The sequence below is a fragment of the Procambarus clarkii genome, chromosome 15 (assembly GCF_040958095.1).
Source record: "Procambarus clarkii isolate CNS0578487 chromosome 15, FALCON_Pclarkii_2.0, whole genome shotgun sequence".
In the NCBI taxonomy this organism is placed as follows: domain Eukaryota; kingdom Metazoa; phylum Arthropoda; class Malacostraca; order Decapoda; family Cambaridae; genus Procambarus; species Procambarus clarkii.
The window spans coordinates 1716362-1734123 of record NC_091164.1 but is presented as its reverse complement, the minus strand read 5'-3'; the positions used below and the strand labels follow the sequence as shown (position 1 = coordinate 1734123).

At 39.4% G+C, this 17762-nt stretch overlaps 1 protein-coding gene across 1 annotated transcript in view; it reads left to right on the top strand.

The window, feature by feature from the left end:
• The first annotated feature begins 4569 nt into the window (after nt 1-4569).
• The window catches only part of Isha (Insulator su(Hw) mRNA adaptor), a 55819-nt gene continuing 42626 nt past the window's right edge, over nt 4570-17762 (top strand). The window contains 4 exon segments of the mRNA XM_045743783.2: nt 4570-4698; nt 8165-8293; nt 10115-10276; nt 15049-15397. Of these exon segments, the coding sequence (XP_045599739.2) occupies nt 15242-15397 (156 nt within the window). The 5' untranslated portion in view covers nt 4570-4698; nt 8165-8293; nt 10115-10276; nt 15049-15241.

Genomic DNA, 17762 nt, shown 5'->3' with positions numbered 1-17762 from the left:
TTTGTTATATTATTCTGGTACCCAATGTAGTATTCGCGAGAGTGTATGACATTACAGTATTTACCATGTGTTCCCATGAAATGAAATGAGGGGTAGAAATAGTCTAAGCTACTTTATCAAGTTTAAGTATGTTTATTGAGACAAGAAAGAAATACATCTCAAAGGGATAGAGTAGCTTAGGCTATTTCTACCCCCTTCTACTTCAAGTCCCTCAACGGGCGCACAAATTCAGTGAGTACAAATAGACAAATAACATTACAAGAATCCCATTTAACATTGCAGGTTAATATAGCAAGCACAGCATATAATTGTTACACTCTTGGGGCAAAATTCTTGTAGCTCCTAAGTGTAATTCTTAAGTGTGTTACTACTGTCCACCATTGCCATTCTCTTTACCATTTCGTCACTCTCTTGGATCATCTTGATTCTTGTTTTTATTTGTTTCAAGGTTATCTGACATACAACATCAACAAGAGTTTTTTCCGTGGCTCTCTTCGCTATCTCATCAACTACCTCATTCAACAGTATTCCCACATGTGAAGGGATCCACATGAATCTTACTTTATACCCAGTTTTTTTCTAATTTCTTAACATTCTCTCTACATTCTATCACAATATTCTGGTATACTGGGCGTCTGCTATTTAAAGACTAACGCTCCTCTACTGTCAATAAAGAAGCAGGCATTTTTATCACATTTGACTACTTCCTGTAATCCTGCTAATACACCTTGGAGTTCAGCCTGCGTTGAAGGAGACATTGTCAGTTAAGCGGCGTCCAATAACAGTATCTACAGTGCCGATGTCAGTGTACTCCCTGATCAAGACTCCACATCCTGCCTTCCCATCCCTAGCTACTGACCCATCACAATATACATGTAGAGTGTTTTCTGTAGGCAATTTTCTAATTATACAATCATATATTGCCCTCAGCTCTCCTATTTCATACATACTTTTTTTCTTTTGCAAGAGAATAATTACTACATCTACATTACAATCCTCCCATGTTGGTGTGAATTATCTCTTGGGTACAGCAATAAACTCTGTAATAACATCATACTTTATAGCATTAGAACATAAGGTATTCATATATGCTCTCTTCTTTATCATACATTGTTCATTACTTCCCACCTTTTGAACCGAGAGGATTAATTCATTAGTTCCCCCACCACTCATTAGTCTAATGGCAGAGGCTACATTTTTCTGTGCAATTCTATCCCTAATACTCTGCAGATTCAACTCCATCCTCATTATCTCAATCATAGCATTTCTTGGGCATCCTAAGATAATTCTCATGGCTTCATTTTGTACCTTCTCCAACTTTCCCATCCAACTAACTACTCTATCCTTTTGAGACGAATCTTATTGTCTCAATAAACTTACTTGAACTTGAACCTATGAAATCCTTGCACGTGTCGTTATGCAACAGACAAGTGGAAGCTTTCCTCAGACTTTATCAACATCATACCCATACTGGAAGATAAAGCTAGGAAACATTCACCTTAGAATGCATGCTACATATACTCACGGATCGCAAAATTCCCGGATATTTTATTATACAACCCGTTCTCGCACTTTCGTATAGTCAATATTGACTTATTAAATACGTCCATATGTGACATACTAAACATACTAGTTTACCCTGAAAAGCTTCATAGAAAACACCGACAAAAGAAAGATCCATCACTGCCGGAACACGTTGGAGTGCCCATACTATTTAAACAACTGTAAAATTGACATGACTTTTGGACTGTCTCTTAAGTTGTGTATTAGTCACGTGTGAGGTAGGTGGTGTGGTGGGTGGTTGCGGGTGAGTAACCAGGATGGCTAACAGGTGGTGGTGGCGACGTGAAACCCAGGTGGTGTCTCTATCCTGCCAAACACACCACCTGTCTTGCACTCACACCACACGCACTGTCGCTTTTTTCCTAGCCTAGCTCACTAACCCTCCCACTAACGAGTTCCAAGAAGCCGCATATTAGGGCTTTCGCGTTGCCACTGCTGCCGACACAAACGCCAACACAAGAAGCCCCTGTGAGTCGAGTATATCACTGTCGCCAGCCTCCTAGCAACATAAATACAAAAAATTACCCAGCCAATAGCTATTTCAAGCACAAATACCAACACATACAAGATTTAGTGCCAGCATCCCACTCTCACTACAGACCTCATTTGATTTGGCAGTTTTATGCACCCCATACCCATCCCGTGGGCGGTGGTGTAATCCTTTACACCACCGCCCACGGGATGGGTATGGGGTGCATAATAAAGAAAGAGTCTCATACTTATCACAACGTTTTGTAGATGTGTAAATCCTCTCATTTTCTTTTTTTTCACCTTTACCTCATTTTTGCATCTTCCATCCATTTTTCCAATGGTGGCCAAGTTAAAATCCACGTCATCGCAGCATGCTTACTAGAATTAAATGTAGTGTCGTGTAGTATAGTGTAACAACTTTACGATTTTCACAATAGCTAAGCAATGAATCACGTAAAAATTACATTACATTTACTCGTACCAGTTTCTGCAAAACTCCTCATATTTCACATCTTTGACAATAATACACTGTTTTAACATAACGTACGTAACCTAACCATGGGTAAAAAGTAGATAATAGCACTATGCAGGCGATGAGTCACAATAACGTGGCTGAAGTATGTTGACCAGACCACACACTAGAAGGTGAAGGGACGACGACGTTTCGGTCCGTCCTGGACCATTCTCAAGTCGATTGTGAAGAGGAGATTGATTGATTGATGAAGATTAAGCCACCTAAGAGGTGGCACTTGCATGAATGTAAGTGGTACAATTTTTTTCTCTCTCCTCAGCTCTCTCTTGCCTATTTATTGCTTGTCTCTACCTCCTCTTCAGCAGCTGGACACCCTCATAAAGACAGTGAAGCAGTATCCTCCTCCGCGATAACAGCTTGATGGTTAAATGCAACCTCAGAATACTGAGAAAAAAATGTACCACGTACGGGCTATTCATGCCCGTGCCACCTCTTGGGTGGCTTAATCTTCATCAATCAATCAATCTCCTCTTCACAATCGACTTGAGAGTGGTCCAGGACGGACCGAAACGTCGTCGTCCCTTCAATTTCTAGTGTGTGGTCTGGATCAACATACTTCAGCCACGAATTACATGGTGGGTTGGAAGTGATTACCTCAATGGTTCAAACCCTCTGAGGACAGGTCGCAACACAAAAGTGTACACTGTAAAAATATGGCAAACTTTGGTTACAATTCACACATTTCTTACATTTAATTTAATACAAAAAATTATGTTTCAACTTGAAGTTTCGCTCGTTCCGCAGAAATGAATGAATTTCGTTGGATATGTTCTCATCGAGGTCCCAATAGGCAACATTAGGGCTTTCGGTAAATTTCAGTCTGAAAATTCTTACTTTTTTATAACAAGTTTAGGTAAACACAGTAATGTGCTGCTACCCGTATTCTATATGAAAGATTACACACTGTAGATCAAAAACTAGTTATAAGTTCACCTGTCGTGGAAGAAAGTACAACTTACCGTAATATTTATTTATCAACATTTAAGAACTAAACTAGTGTGTGAAGACTATGTGTAAAAAACTAAAACCCGTATCCAACTCGTTCGTACCCTGCAATATAAGGTACTTTGAGCTCTGTAATTACTTCATTCACCTAGGAATATTGGAAGATATTCTTGTGTTGTACCCAGATTTTGTTAGTGAGGGCTAATAGATCAGCCTTGCATTTTATGTTCTCACCTGGTTTTTAGTCAATACAATTTTTTTGTTTATTATGCACCCCATACCCATCCCGTGGGTGGTGATGTAAAGGATTACAAAGGCACATAAACATTAATAATTTTGTAACTAGCGTCAAAAGATTATTTGCTTAACTAAAAGAACTAGAGGGTTCAGTTCCTGAACCGATTATGTGCCTCTCTCTGTTTTTAGTCAGTTGATTTGCTGTTGAATTGAGGCAGGTATTTACTCCTTTGATTCCATGTATGACTAACCATCCTGTGAAATGGGAATATTAGATGAACTTAAGGTAGTGTTTGATCTACACTGTGTAACCTTTCATATAGAATAGGGTAGCGGCACATTGCTCTATTTGCCTAAGCTTGTTAATAAAAAAATAACAAAATCGTACCTTGTGTACTTCGTACCCAACTCGTCTCGTACCCTGTGTACTTGCTATGGCAAAATTAGTCATGCATTTTAATTACTGTAAACATATTTTAAATAAAAGATTGCAATAAAAGCAACTAATAGTATTAATTATAGAATCATACAATTGACAGGCAATAATTCACAGCGGGCAGTTGGTCAAAAGTTAAGTGTAAATCTTTACACATAACTTTTAAAATGCCAAAGTGCAGAAGGACTTCACGTTCCACTGAAAATTCATCGTCAGGAGGATACATCTATATATATAAACTTTAGAACAGAAATAAATTAAGTCCAAAACACCTTCCTTTAAGGTAGAAGGTAAATGTTAAATCCCATTTGATTTTATATTTAGAAAAGTAGTGATGCTCTTTTGGTTTGTGTTCGGAGGATTCAGTTCATCTCTCGTTGTTGATAGTATAGCTGTCCTCAAACATCATGGCGGACAGTAATGCGGAATTTTATTTATAAATCATATTTTTTTCAGGGAAAGTAGTAATAGGACGCTTGTGAAAATGGATGCTGTTAAATCCTTCAACTCAGAGGTGAGTAATGTAATGTTATGTTGGGGAGTGTGTGGTGTGCAGGGGTGAGGGCGAGAGTGGCGAGGGAGTCCGGCCCCGCGCGTCGGGAACCCATGCCAGAGAATGGTCTCTTGTAGACACGTCTTTCCTACTTCCTTTATAACTCCTCCATCGTGTCTTATTAGCCCTCGCATTATGTTCTTGGGGTTCTAGTTAGAATGTAACAAAATAAGTTTTTAGTTAGGGTTTTTCAATCATTTGTGGGGTATTTGTGGGAGTATTTAGTGCGTATGTTTGGGTGCAGGAGTCACGTTCCGAGTTGGGATGATAAGATGTGATGTTAGGGTATACTATTTGCCCGTTATTAGGGACTGACTCATCTGGGCTGCACAATGTTTGCAAGAATAACAGTAGAAACATCTGAGGTGTTAACACTTAAGATGTGAATATGCTGGATATGGGCCATGGCTCACTGCTATTTGGTTGATAGCACTAATTTCAATAAACAATCCTTAGGTTAGGTAAGGATTTATTGTTCAGTGATTCTCCAAATACTCCTGAGAAAGTGTATTGCTCCTTGATAGGTTGGTCTCCCATAATGCAAACACTTGTATCTCAATTTTTTGCTACGCTAGCTCTCTAAAAAAATTAGAATTGTGTTATTGATGGTAGCGAGACATTGGTCTCGGATCCTGCTTCTTGGCTGCTGGTATCTGTTTTCTTGTTTAATTTAAGGTAGCACAATTGTATATTATATCAGTTTGACATGCAATGATTTTAGTGCAAGGTATTACATGCACTAACAGTTTTTGTTAGGGAGCTAATGTATATTATTACAGTATATTAGGTTGGTTCATTGTTGGTACTATCCAGTACTGTATCATGTATCTTAATTCTCTGCAGTAGATGGCTCGTGGTGATGTCACATTATTTTTAGACAGTTACGTATAAAATGTTGTCATGTTATCCAAATATCACAGCATTTCATTGTGCTGCATGAACATAATGTAGAGCTTCTCTCGGCCCGCTGTCATACTCATTTTTGTACTTTACATCCTAATTTTGTTGTTTGCAATGTCATAAGGCAACACATAATGCCGGTTTATCACAGTTTCATATTCATGTATATCTGGCACAGTAAAGTGCACAGTAAGGCAAGAGCTTTGCTATATACGGTAGTCATATTGGCAACAGTTTCTTATAGCTGCCTCTACATAGTTTTCCTGGCTTGGCTCTTTCTTTGATAATTAATTACATCTCATAATTACGTTACCTTGGCAAGAGTTTCAAAAGTTGAGAAGAGGGGTAGTCATTTAGTCTTATAATAAATAGAATACTTATTAATGTGAAACAGCATTGCAAAATATCTACATTATTACAGATGCAGTATATTGTATCATGTTGCATATAGACTGCTGAATCTTTTACCTGATGACTCGAGTGTTCTATATCGTAGTGAACAGTATGCTAGTTGGTAATGTGGTTGTGGTGCATGTATAGTTCTTCTGTGTTTTTCAATAGACAGATGAGCATTCCACAATGTGCTTATTTAATTTTAAGTCCTTTGTATGGAAAATGTCTATTGCCTTGGCTTTCATTGGATAGCAATAATTAATGTGGCTAAAATAATAAAATAGGTACAATCTTGCAAGGCCAGTGTATGTAGGCCTACTGAACCTTAGAGCGGATGGTAACTATTTGTTGTCATTTGATTTTGGTGATGATTTGTTCTTCATAAGATTTTTTATTTTTATTTTTATTTTTATTTACAAGAGTTATTACATTCTTGTAAAGCCACTAGCACATGTAGCGTTTCAGGCTGGTCATTAATCCTATCTTTCCCGAAATACGACCCTACCAAATTGTTTAACAACCAGGTACCCATTCACTGCTGGGTGGGCCACGTCTGTGATAGAAAATAATAATAAAAAAAAAAAAAACTGCTGGGTGAACAGAGGCTATAATTAAGAATTGGTGCCCGGTCAATTCTCCCAAGCCAGGGATACAAACCAAGGTCAAAGCACCCGCGAAAGCGCTGGGCGAGTGCTTTACCATTGCGTTACGGAGACTGCAATTAGTTAAGAGTGGTTAGATTAGTTAGATGGAGATGCTGATTTAAGGGCCTCCTGAGGTAGATGAAGAATCATGTATGATTATGTGTGATAAGTGTAGTAAAGTTCAAGCTGTGCACTCACCTAGGTATGCTTGTGGGGGTTGCTCTCGTCTCGCCTCTTTAACTGTCAATCAACTGGTGTAAAGATGTGTGACTATGATTTTGTAATTTTAATGCTGGTACAGGTTTTGGATCTTACTGGATAAAGCACACTGCAGTGAATAGGGTTACCCCCCAAACGTATTGGAATCTGTTGTTACTGAAAATAACCCTGTGGTGATTAAATAAACAATTAAGATACAGTATAGCTTCTGTATTTTAATCAGAAGTGATATTGATAATTTTGTGTGTGAATTCAGAATTCCAGATCCTACCTACAAGTCGGTTTATAGAGTTCATAAAATTTAGTTTACTGATATGCAGCATACTAGTATTCCCAGGCCACTAATATATATACTATAGCCTAATGAACAATAAGTCATATAACTAATGCAGTCAAGGTAGAAGTATAAAAGAAAACAAATGACATGTACAGCATCATACTGTATTCTGGGAGAACAGATTGAGTCTCAGAAAGGGTTATTTTACATATGGACAATTGAGGATAGCCAAAGTCTGACACCACCTACAGTATCTTATTAGTACACTCTGCTAATGGTGAAAGTAATGGGAGCCGACACTATCTGGTTCCCCCTGAGGACTAATAATTATATAGGGTGCTTTTATATTGTCATTAATGCAAGCTTAATACTGTTCATGTAATTTAAACACGATAATGTTAAGTCCTTTGTTAAAAATCTTCCAGATCTTAATATTTTACATTGAGATATTGTTACCGTAAAAGTATATAGCGTACAGTATAAATTTTTGTTTTTAACTTGGATAGCCTGCACCCGATTGAAACTGGCAGTGGTGTCCCTGGTATATGCTGTACAGTACAGTACTAGGTTATGCCGCCCTATCCAGTACCCACTCTGGGCAGTGATCAAATAGGTTGAATATCATCTGAATTATCCATAAAAGTGAAACATATCTTGGTTGAAGAAAGGAATCCCTTTTAAGTATCAACATTTGGATGAGGGGACTAATATGACCAGCTGTGGAAGAGCCCAGAGAGATAATGAATGAAAGGGGGTCATACGTACGTTCCTATCATATGTATGAACTGTATGAGAGAACATTGGCATGTAAGTTTCAAAATCATTTGGGTTGTATGCAAGATATACTGTATATATAAGTAATTCAATCTGTGCATGCATTTATTATTCTGAGTGAGGAGAATTTAACTTTGTAAAAATATATGCTTACCTCTTGTATAAATGTCTTGCATGTTAAGAATTTTGTTTAGTTACTGTACTTAAATATCTTTCACAGCTTGCTGGGCTCTACGAGTGCAAGCCCCCAATATCGAAGGCAAAGATGACCGCTATAACCAAGGGTGCAATAAGAGCCATCAAGTTTTACAAGCATGTGGTCCAGAGTGTAGAGAAATTCATCCAAAAGGTATGTTGTTCCGTATATAAACATTCTGTTGAAATAAATTATGATAATATTTGTTTTTGACTTGCACTTTTTTGCTCCTAACCCCCTTGCTGCAGTATAAGGCTAGTGTTGCAAGTTTCCTTACACCTGAGGTCTCTGTTCACCTAATAGCAAATAGGTATCCAGGAGTTAGGCAACTGTTGTAGGTTTCATCCTGGGAAAGGTCAGTCCTAGGCAGGACCTCGATGGACTTTGCAAACTTGCTATCCCTGACAATGGTAAATTCTACACTAAGTCCTCAGGACACGAGGGGGAGAAGGACCTAGTCAACCATAGACTGGGAATCTACAGCATTCTATAAGACGAGGTATTCCAGGACTGAGTGTGCCAAAAGGCACTTGGACATCCTCCCACCACGCTTTAACTGGGGCCTACCACAAATGGGCAATGGACAAAGGGCGAGCACTTTAACTGCACGTGCCATAGCAAATGATGAATCTATTTCAGCTACTGGAACCTCAACTGCATGCAGCCAGGAGTCTTGAGATAAATATAGCCAGGAATAGCTTGGGCTGTAGCATCCACTTTAGTTGAAAAGCTGGTGAAATGTCTGACAGGAAGCACCTATTGGTGCTAAAACCAGGCCAATCTCCATGGGGAGAAGAAAAGAGCATAATGTAGTGATGAAAAGTAAGGAGAGCATCCATGTGAATCCCTGAAGATAATCCAAAAATGGCATGTAAGAAAGACTAAATCAATTCAACTTGGAAGGCATCTTGGAAAGCCAGACTGCAGGCAACTTGGAAACCTGAACATAAAACTTGCTTCCATGACCCGCTATCGTGGGAAAGGGCAAGAGCAAACAAGGCACTATTTAACCATCACAAAGGAAGTATCTCCTCAAAAACCTGCGAGACAGGGCAGAGTGACCCCCTTTTCTTATGGGTCCCTAGTGGCATCCTATCCCCATCCTGTTCTCTTCTTCCCTATGTACTTACCTAGTTGAGCTTTGGCTCTTTGGGCTCTGCTTCTCAACTGCCAATAAATTAGTGTACAGATTCATGAGCTTATTGGGCTCTATCATATCTACACTTGAAACTGTGTATGGAGTTTGCCTCCATTGCCTGCTGCCACCACCACTTCAGCTATTATGTGGTTATAAGGCACAAGCAGCTCTAAAATGAGGATGCTGGCTGGCTGAGACCTCAGGCACAGTTTGCTGCCTGAGCAAACTATTATCTGGTATAGCATATATTATCTGGTAGCAGTTAAATGCATTAAGGACAATGTATTATTTATCCTGCAGAAACAAGATGTTGTATTGTTTACATAGAGATACCTAATTCCTTTCTGACAGTTGATATGTTTGTTGGTCTATGGTTTCTGGTGGGGTTTGTCCAGTTTTATGGTTGATCTATGATCTCGTGGTCTCCCTCACCTCAAAGAACGTGCCAGATTCTGGTCCTGGCTTTCAGTAAGCAGTGGATGACTCGGGGGAACTACTGTGTAGGACAAAGTCCTATTGGTACCAGAGCTGTGCTCAGGGATCTCATGGGTGCCCTCCATATAAAGGCATTCCATTACATTCAGTGCTTATATAGTATACTGTACATTAGATTATATAGGCATAAATTAAAAACAACAACAATGCAGATCCCTATTAGTCCTTTTTGGCTAGTTGCACTGTGAGCATTGTTTATTGCATTGTTATATTTCCTCCATTGGATCTCTTATGCTTTATGAATATATATTTTTAATGAAATTACTGCTCATTTAAAAAAAGTTATGGAAAATACAAATTCCTGTATGTATAATATACTGTATATTTAATTTTTTTTCCAGTGCAAAACAGAGTACAAGATCCCAGGCTTGTATGTAATAGACAGCATAGTTCGTCAGAGCAGACACCAGTTTGGCATTGAGAAAGATGTGTTTGCTCCCAGATTTGCCAAGAACATTCTCTTAACCTTTTTCTACTTGTTCAAATGCCCTCAGGAGGATAAGGTTAGTGTGCTTGTATATCTATTACATTTATTTGCCTATGTGCAGAAATAACCTTATTTTATATATATACAGTATTTTATATATCTTAATTTTTTTTTACATAGGATAGCTGTTCAGTTATTAAGGGGAACGTGTTAGGGGCCCCTCTCAAACTTTATTAAAAGAACTATTACATTTTTGCCAATTCTTGTTTTTCTTAGTGTCATTTTAAGCTTCATTTTAAGCTTCATTTTAAAGAAATTGCCTTCCCCCTTTTTTATGTACAGTATATATACTGATGACAACACTCAAAACATGGCAATAGTAGTCTTCGTAGTAAAAAACTTATTACATAATCAGAGTAATTGATACACACAATTGAAAAACAAATACTGTACTGTGTAAAGTTATTTATACCAGGATATGCATTATTGAGGTTTTCTGGTGCAGCCCTTTAGCGGCTCCCTGAAGCTATGTTGCCGATATAACTTTCCAATACAGTACTTGGCCACATCAGTCATGAATCTTACTGGCCTGTCGGAGACCAGAGCCAGAACCTGATTCCCCTCAAAGAGGCAATGGGAGCAGGGGATTGTTACACTCACTCTCACCAAAGAAACACTCAGAAAGGAAATGAAAATAATAGAAAACAACTGCTTGATTCATGAAAGCAAAGCACCGAAACTGTCAAAAGACACTGCAAAAGAATTACCATATATGCCAGCGTATATGGTAATTCTGGTTCATAGGTCAACCCCTAAATTTTTAGGTGTAATTTAGATTTAGGCCTTTATTCACCAGATAGATGAACCCCCCCCCAAAATAAGGCAGCACCACTTTCCCTGCCCTACTGTATGGAAAGAAAAAAAATACTGTATTTCATAAATATACTGTGGCTTAATGAATATTTACCGCATAAGGTTAAGATGCTAGAATTAGTTCTTTCAGCAACAACGTCAACCATTTGCCTCTGCTAAACTATTGCCCAAGTTTCTTTTGTTGGTATCACTTATAGGCTACACAAATAAGCATGAGTTATGTAGCAGAAACACAATGGTATTAAAAACTTGTTACAGAAATACTGGTAATTAGAATGGTAATATCAATATCAGTTTTCTCCACAAATCCATAGTTCACCAACTAGCTGCTTGGAGTTGGTGATGCCACTGATTACACCAATCAGCTGTTGTCAATGGCGAGTTAGCAGGGCTGTTTCCTACTACTGTAATGTAGTATGTGTTAACCATTATGATATTATATGGTAATACCTACAGTTAATATGTCAAATAGACTTACCAGGGGCCTGACAGCTGAGTGGACAGCACTTCGGATTTGTAGTCCTGAGGTTCCGGGGTTCGATCCCCAGTGGAGGCGGAAACAAATGGGCAAAGTTTCTTTCACCCTGATGTCCCTGTTACCTAGTAGTAAATAGGTACCTGGGAGTTAGACAGCTGCTACGGGCTGCTTCCCGGGGGTGTGTAACAAAAAGGAGGCCTGGTCGAAGGACCAGGGCGCGGGGGACGCAAAGCCCCGAAACCATCTCAAGATAACCAAACATGAGTTTCATTAGGAAATCATTTTGATGGGCTGCGAGAGTTATGCAAGTGGTGTACAATGAGCGTTAAGCTGGACGTTTCACTTGTTTATCTCTCAGTATACCTGGAACTTACCTGGAGAGGGTTCTGGGAGTTCTGCTCCCTGAGCCCAGCCCGAGGCCAGGCTCAACTTGTGATATCTTGGTCCAACAGGCTGTTGCTTGGAACAGTTCGCAGGCCTACATATCCACTACAGCCTGGTTGGTCCAGCACTTCTTTCAAGAATCTAATCTAAGTGCCTCTTGAATACATCCACCTTTGTTCTGGCAATATTTCTAATGCTTGCTGGGAGGGTGTTGAACAGCTGTGGACCCCTTGATGTTCAGATAGTGTTTTCTGATTGTGCCTATGGCACTGCTACTCTTCACTGGATCTATTCTTCATTTCCTTCCATATCTTTTACTCCAGTTTTTCTACTGTGCAAATTTGGGACCTGACTTTTAAGTATATTCCATGTATATATTATTTGATACCTTTTTAAGAGTATCAAAGGTTGATACCCTTAGGTAAAGGTTCAGCTTTTATATTCGGCAGACAAGTCAACCCCTGGTTTTGGAGAGATTTTTAGGTTTCAGATGTTAATTTATACGCTGGCATATACAGTACTCAAAACAAAATGGTTTGTACAAAATTAGGTACAAAACAACTATCCCAGCATACATGCCCCAAGCTGGCATCCTGTATCCTGTGTCAAGTCATGCTGCTCACGTTGGAGGGTTAACTTCTCACCTTCCCTAACCTGTCAGTCATTCAAGTTCTGCTACTTCTTTAATTTAAATGTTAGCCATCCTTAGAATGCCATCCTGTGGGGGGCCTTTTTGCTGTGTATTCTTAATTTATAGTTTTGCTTCCCAAACATGTTTTCAAGCCACACTGTTAAGTGAAGGTGGCATTATCTGCTTGGGGCTACATGTGCCTAGGGCTCCTTTTCCTGGGTCAAGGCATTTAGCATTATCCCTGCATGGCCAGCGTTGCCCTCTGTGGGGTGTTCGGGAGTTTATCCCTGAAAAGCTAGACCACTGGCCCAGAGCCTCACCCTGGGGGTAGTGTATGAATCTTTTATTCCTCTATAAAACCTTTTCGTTGGGTGCATTCTGTTTTTGTTTTGTGGGGTGCATGTGCTTGTTTATATGGCACACAGTGGTCAACTTTTGTAGCCAAGTTTATCCTTTAGGCTACATTTGAAGCTTGTTCTTTTGGAGAATGTCCCTAGTGCTTGGGTGTCATACTTGGTTAGCTGCCTACAGGCCCTGGTAACTCCCCTGCAAGCTGTGGTGTCGCAGGGGAGTTACCTATTACTACCTATTGGGTTAATGAATCCTTTGACCCAGAGTGAGAGGCACTACGAGCTCACCATAGCCCGTGCTACTTGGAACTTTGTTCCAGGTAGCGAATCTTTAACAACAACAACTGCTTTGACCCAGAGTCCTGTGACTTCTGTGCTCGCTGAGTCTGTCTTATCAGTGCTTATCTTCCGGACAGGAGGCTTTTCAGGCAGCTGCCACTCTGTGGGCAGAGGTCTATTCTGGAGAATTTCAATTCCTTCTTGCCATGGATGTCGAGCCTTTGCCTTCACAACTATTACCTGGTTCTGATCTTTCTCTGTTGGATGATGCCTGTCTGTACTTGGCATCCAGTTGTTGGATTGGGAACTAAATGCTCTCATCTGGAGGTGTGGGTTCTGTTCTTTTCATCCGGTTGGTAGGTGGTTTCTTTGCCTGCAGCTGTCTCCTTTTCTGGCGAAGGATGAGAATGTTGGCTTCTGGAGTGGTCACTTGGCAATTCATGCTTGGTTTGTCCTGGTGGGGGTGCATCATTTGTTGTCAGGTAGTATTTTGTCTTAACCATTGTGACCACCAGTTCTGATTTAGTGGATGCACTGTTTGTCGATCCAGTTTTCTTAGTTCCTGGTTTCAGGGCATGTTTTTCACGTCATCCACAGAGTTACTAAATCTAATCAGTCTGCAGTCGCCCCTCATCTCCTTGGTAAATCCTTTTTTTTTTCCCCTCTTCTCTGTTGTTAGCTTGAGTAAGCCACCAAGGGTCTTTTCCAGAAAACCAGCATTGAATGTAATGGAACACCTCTTTCTGGTTAAGCCCCATTGCCTCCTTGACCCACCTCTTACCAGGTGTATCAGTTTATTCCCCATCAGCAACAGACTGAACGTGGGATACAGGATGCCAGCTTGGCTGTCAGCTGGTGGCTTGGTGCATGTGCATGCCGGGGGTAGTTATGCATCCAGTTTTGCTTGAACCATTTCATTTTGAGTGATGCTTTTGTGGTATTTGTTGGCTGTTTCAGTGCTTTGATTTCAGAACCAAACAGTTTTGTACTTCGTTTCCTATTTGGGTGCTTGCTTGGTGAGAGTGATCATAGCAATGCCCTGCTTCCTGTGTCTCTTAGAAGGGGGCCAAGTTCTGGCTCTGGTTGCTGGTAGGCCAATAATACTCCTATGACTGATGTGACAAAGTACTGAGATGTTATAGTAGCCACATAGCTTCAGGGAGCCACTGGTGATCCTAGAAAGGAGAGTTTCTCCTGAATATACCTAGAAATGAACATTCAGTGCTGTTTTTTTAAGAACTCTATTTTTTATGAGAAAATTGAATTTCTATTTGAATTTTTTGGGTAAAATTTTATTACCTTGGCTAGTTCTCATCTGTATTTATAAAATATTCACAATGCACAGTTTAACACTTTCACATCCTGAGCGTGTGCGCCCCGGCCTACCCCAAGGTGCGCTAAGCGTTTCGCGTGAGCGAGCGGCCACTCTGAATGTGTATATTCTTCAGTTTTCTCACCTCAATTTTCGTTGTACATCGTTCATTATGGTATCAAATTGTTCGCAGTAGAATGGTGTGTACTGGTGTATTCAAGTGTATTTGAAGGTAAGAAGAGAGGATGATTAGGATAAAGATGGGAAGATAATCAATCCTCACTTCCTCACACATGTGAGGAAGTGGGATTGAATGCGAATATCATACAGGATATGTTAAAGGATTAGGCTGAGTGGTGGTGGTATGCAAAGAGGTTGTTTGTACTTTGTATTGTATATGGAAGTTTGTGAGGACCACTATACACCTGCACTATATCATACCAATTATTGAAATGATAATAAATGAATGTTGGATATTAATTTGTCTTTAAGCAAATATGCATGTTTGCCTTTTAAATTAAAAATTAATATTTTTTTTCAGAGTAAAGTTATTCGGGTGTTGAATTTGTGGCAGAAGAATCAGGTATTTGCCGAAGATGTTATACAGCCCCTGTTTGATTTGGCTGATCCCAACCACCCCATTCAGAAGGAAGTGGGCAATCAGATAGCACAGAAGGCATCTAAAGCTAAGGTGCAGCATCCTGGGCAAGAACCTCAACAAGGAACCCCAATACATGCTATGGGAGGTGGCGGCGGTGGTGGTGGTAACTACTGGAGGTGGTGGGGGAAGACATGATGGAAGAGGAGACAATCAGATGAACAACACTTCAGCTAGCATGCCACAACAGGTGGATGATGAGTGCAAACTCGTACATTTAGTGACTCAACAGGTAGTTAGTGGTTTGTCCTTCCTCTTTTTAACACCTAACTCACTCTAATTTCTTTTTGTTTTGGTGTGAAGGGGGGGTGTGTGTTTTTTTCAGGTAGACAATCAAATTAGTATATGGGCATGTGAAACATGATTCAATGAATCTATTCCTTAATGGTTGTTAAAGCAAGCTCAATATCTGAATACATGCAGGGTGAATTGTAACTTAGCTCCTCTAAGTGTTTTGTATTAGGTATATCTTACCTGTGTTGCATGGAAGATGGAAATGGAAAAGTGCAAGTGGTGCTGTGCCTCACTGAGCACTTCACGACGTCAGCATGGTGAACAACTAATCATTAGATGCCATGCATGTGTTCAGATGCTGTGTTTGCATTTGCAATCATAGTGGATTAATAAATTTATCTAATTTATTTGTGCAAAAAATAATTTTATTTGTGTACCTGAAAATGGATTTATGAACACATTCTCAAGAATATTTAAATTGCTTTAATTGCTTTACTCAATAGCATGTAGGTCATGTAATTTCATAATTACTGAAATAAGTCAACATGCTTTGCTTTTACATTTTTATTTCAGTGACTTCAGCTCTTTTAAGTCTTGTTTTTCACATAATACTTTGGCATATTCCTTTTCATAACAATTGATGGTGGCATATAATTGCCTAATAAGAAGTATACGATAAGAGGTATAACAATAAATTCCAGTGTACTGGGTTTGGTATGATTACTTTCTAATTTGTCAATTGTGAGCCATCCTTCACATCGTGCCTTGTTTTGTTAGTTAAATAGACATCTTTAATAGGTGCTTACTTAGAGGTCTACAGATAGCAAAATCCAACTCTTAGAGCCCTGCCCAGCTATTATACATAGTACAGTACATATATTCCTCCTGACTTTTCAGTACTCTGTCAGCTTGGTCTTGAAACTGTGAATAATGGTTGCTTCCACCACCTCTGGTTCAAGCTAACCCAAGAAACTGGTAAATGGATACAGTATTAGTTATAGAAGTCCCACTGTATATCAGTCAGGAGCAGCAGCTCTCCAAGTATTCAGCATTACAGAACCCACCACACAACTTCCCTCAATCCTGATTCTTCCTCTCTTGACTACAGCCTATGCTTGCCATTGTCAGACACTCACTAATTGTCCTATATCTTTCCATTTACTCCAGCCTGCTTTTCCAACTTGTATATCAGTTTTTGTGATGGGAATTTTTCTAAAGTTTTTTCCTCAATCTTGAAAGACATTATCCACTAATCATCTTCTCCTGTCTAGGTTTTTGGGATCCTTGTGGTAAAACTCAACATCTTCAGTAATGTTTCACACTATCCATAATATCTTATACCTGCACTCTACTCTGGCTCAATTTTAAAATCCTGTGGACTTCTGTTTACATTTTCATAGACCTCCCTGTACTGTGTACTGTCTGTGATGATGCTTCCATCTTATTCATATAAACTGGTTCCTTACTGTTGATCTTCTTCATATATAGCAACTTTGGCTGTCATTTGGTTTTTACCATTATCATTTTCAAACTGCTCTCCTGATCCTAGTGTGTTCATATCTGGCCATTCATGTTTCTTCCTCCGTTGCCATGGTACCTTGATTGTCTACTTTTTCTAAGTCTTCTGTTTTTGGCTTCCTTACGTTGTCTAATTGAACCATAGGTTAATTTTGCTATTCACCTCTACTTCTTTTCCAGTTGGTATGTACTGCACTGTTTTATATAGTGTCTGTGCACTTGCACCATGTACTACAATTTGTTTGTCATATTTTCCTTTACGTCCTCCTCCCTTGGACTTTCTGAATGAATTCTCTTGCACTCCTGTAGGATCACCTATCTTTGCACCTTTAATTCTTCCTGCTCTACTCCTGTTAAAATGTATATTCAAACATTATAACATGATTGTTACTGGTGCCAAGTGGTTCCATTTATCTTATTTTTCTCATTATCTACTTCATTCTGGGTGAACACCTGGTCAACTTGCTGCTTCATCATCTCCTATTTTCCCTGTTGTTTGTGTTATGTGATGCTTCAGGAGGTACACATCTGTAGTGTCTGCTGATTTTGACCCCTCACATATTCTCCTCTCCATGGGAATTATTTGTTAGCCAGGTATATCTTCCCTGCATCTTAATCACTAGCCATATATATGTATTTAGAACCTTCTTGCAAACACACTTGCATTTCTAGTCATATTCTTACCACTGGTGTTTGTAACTTATATGTCTTGATTTTTCCCTCTTCATGTCCTTTGTAGGTGCACTGTACAACATGTTTAGTCTAAAATCTCTCTTAACACATTTGATCTAATTGATCTCTGAACTTCTGTGCCTCCAACTGCTGCTGCGAAGGTTTTATATGTT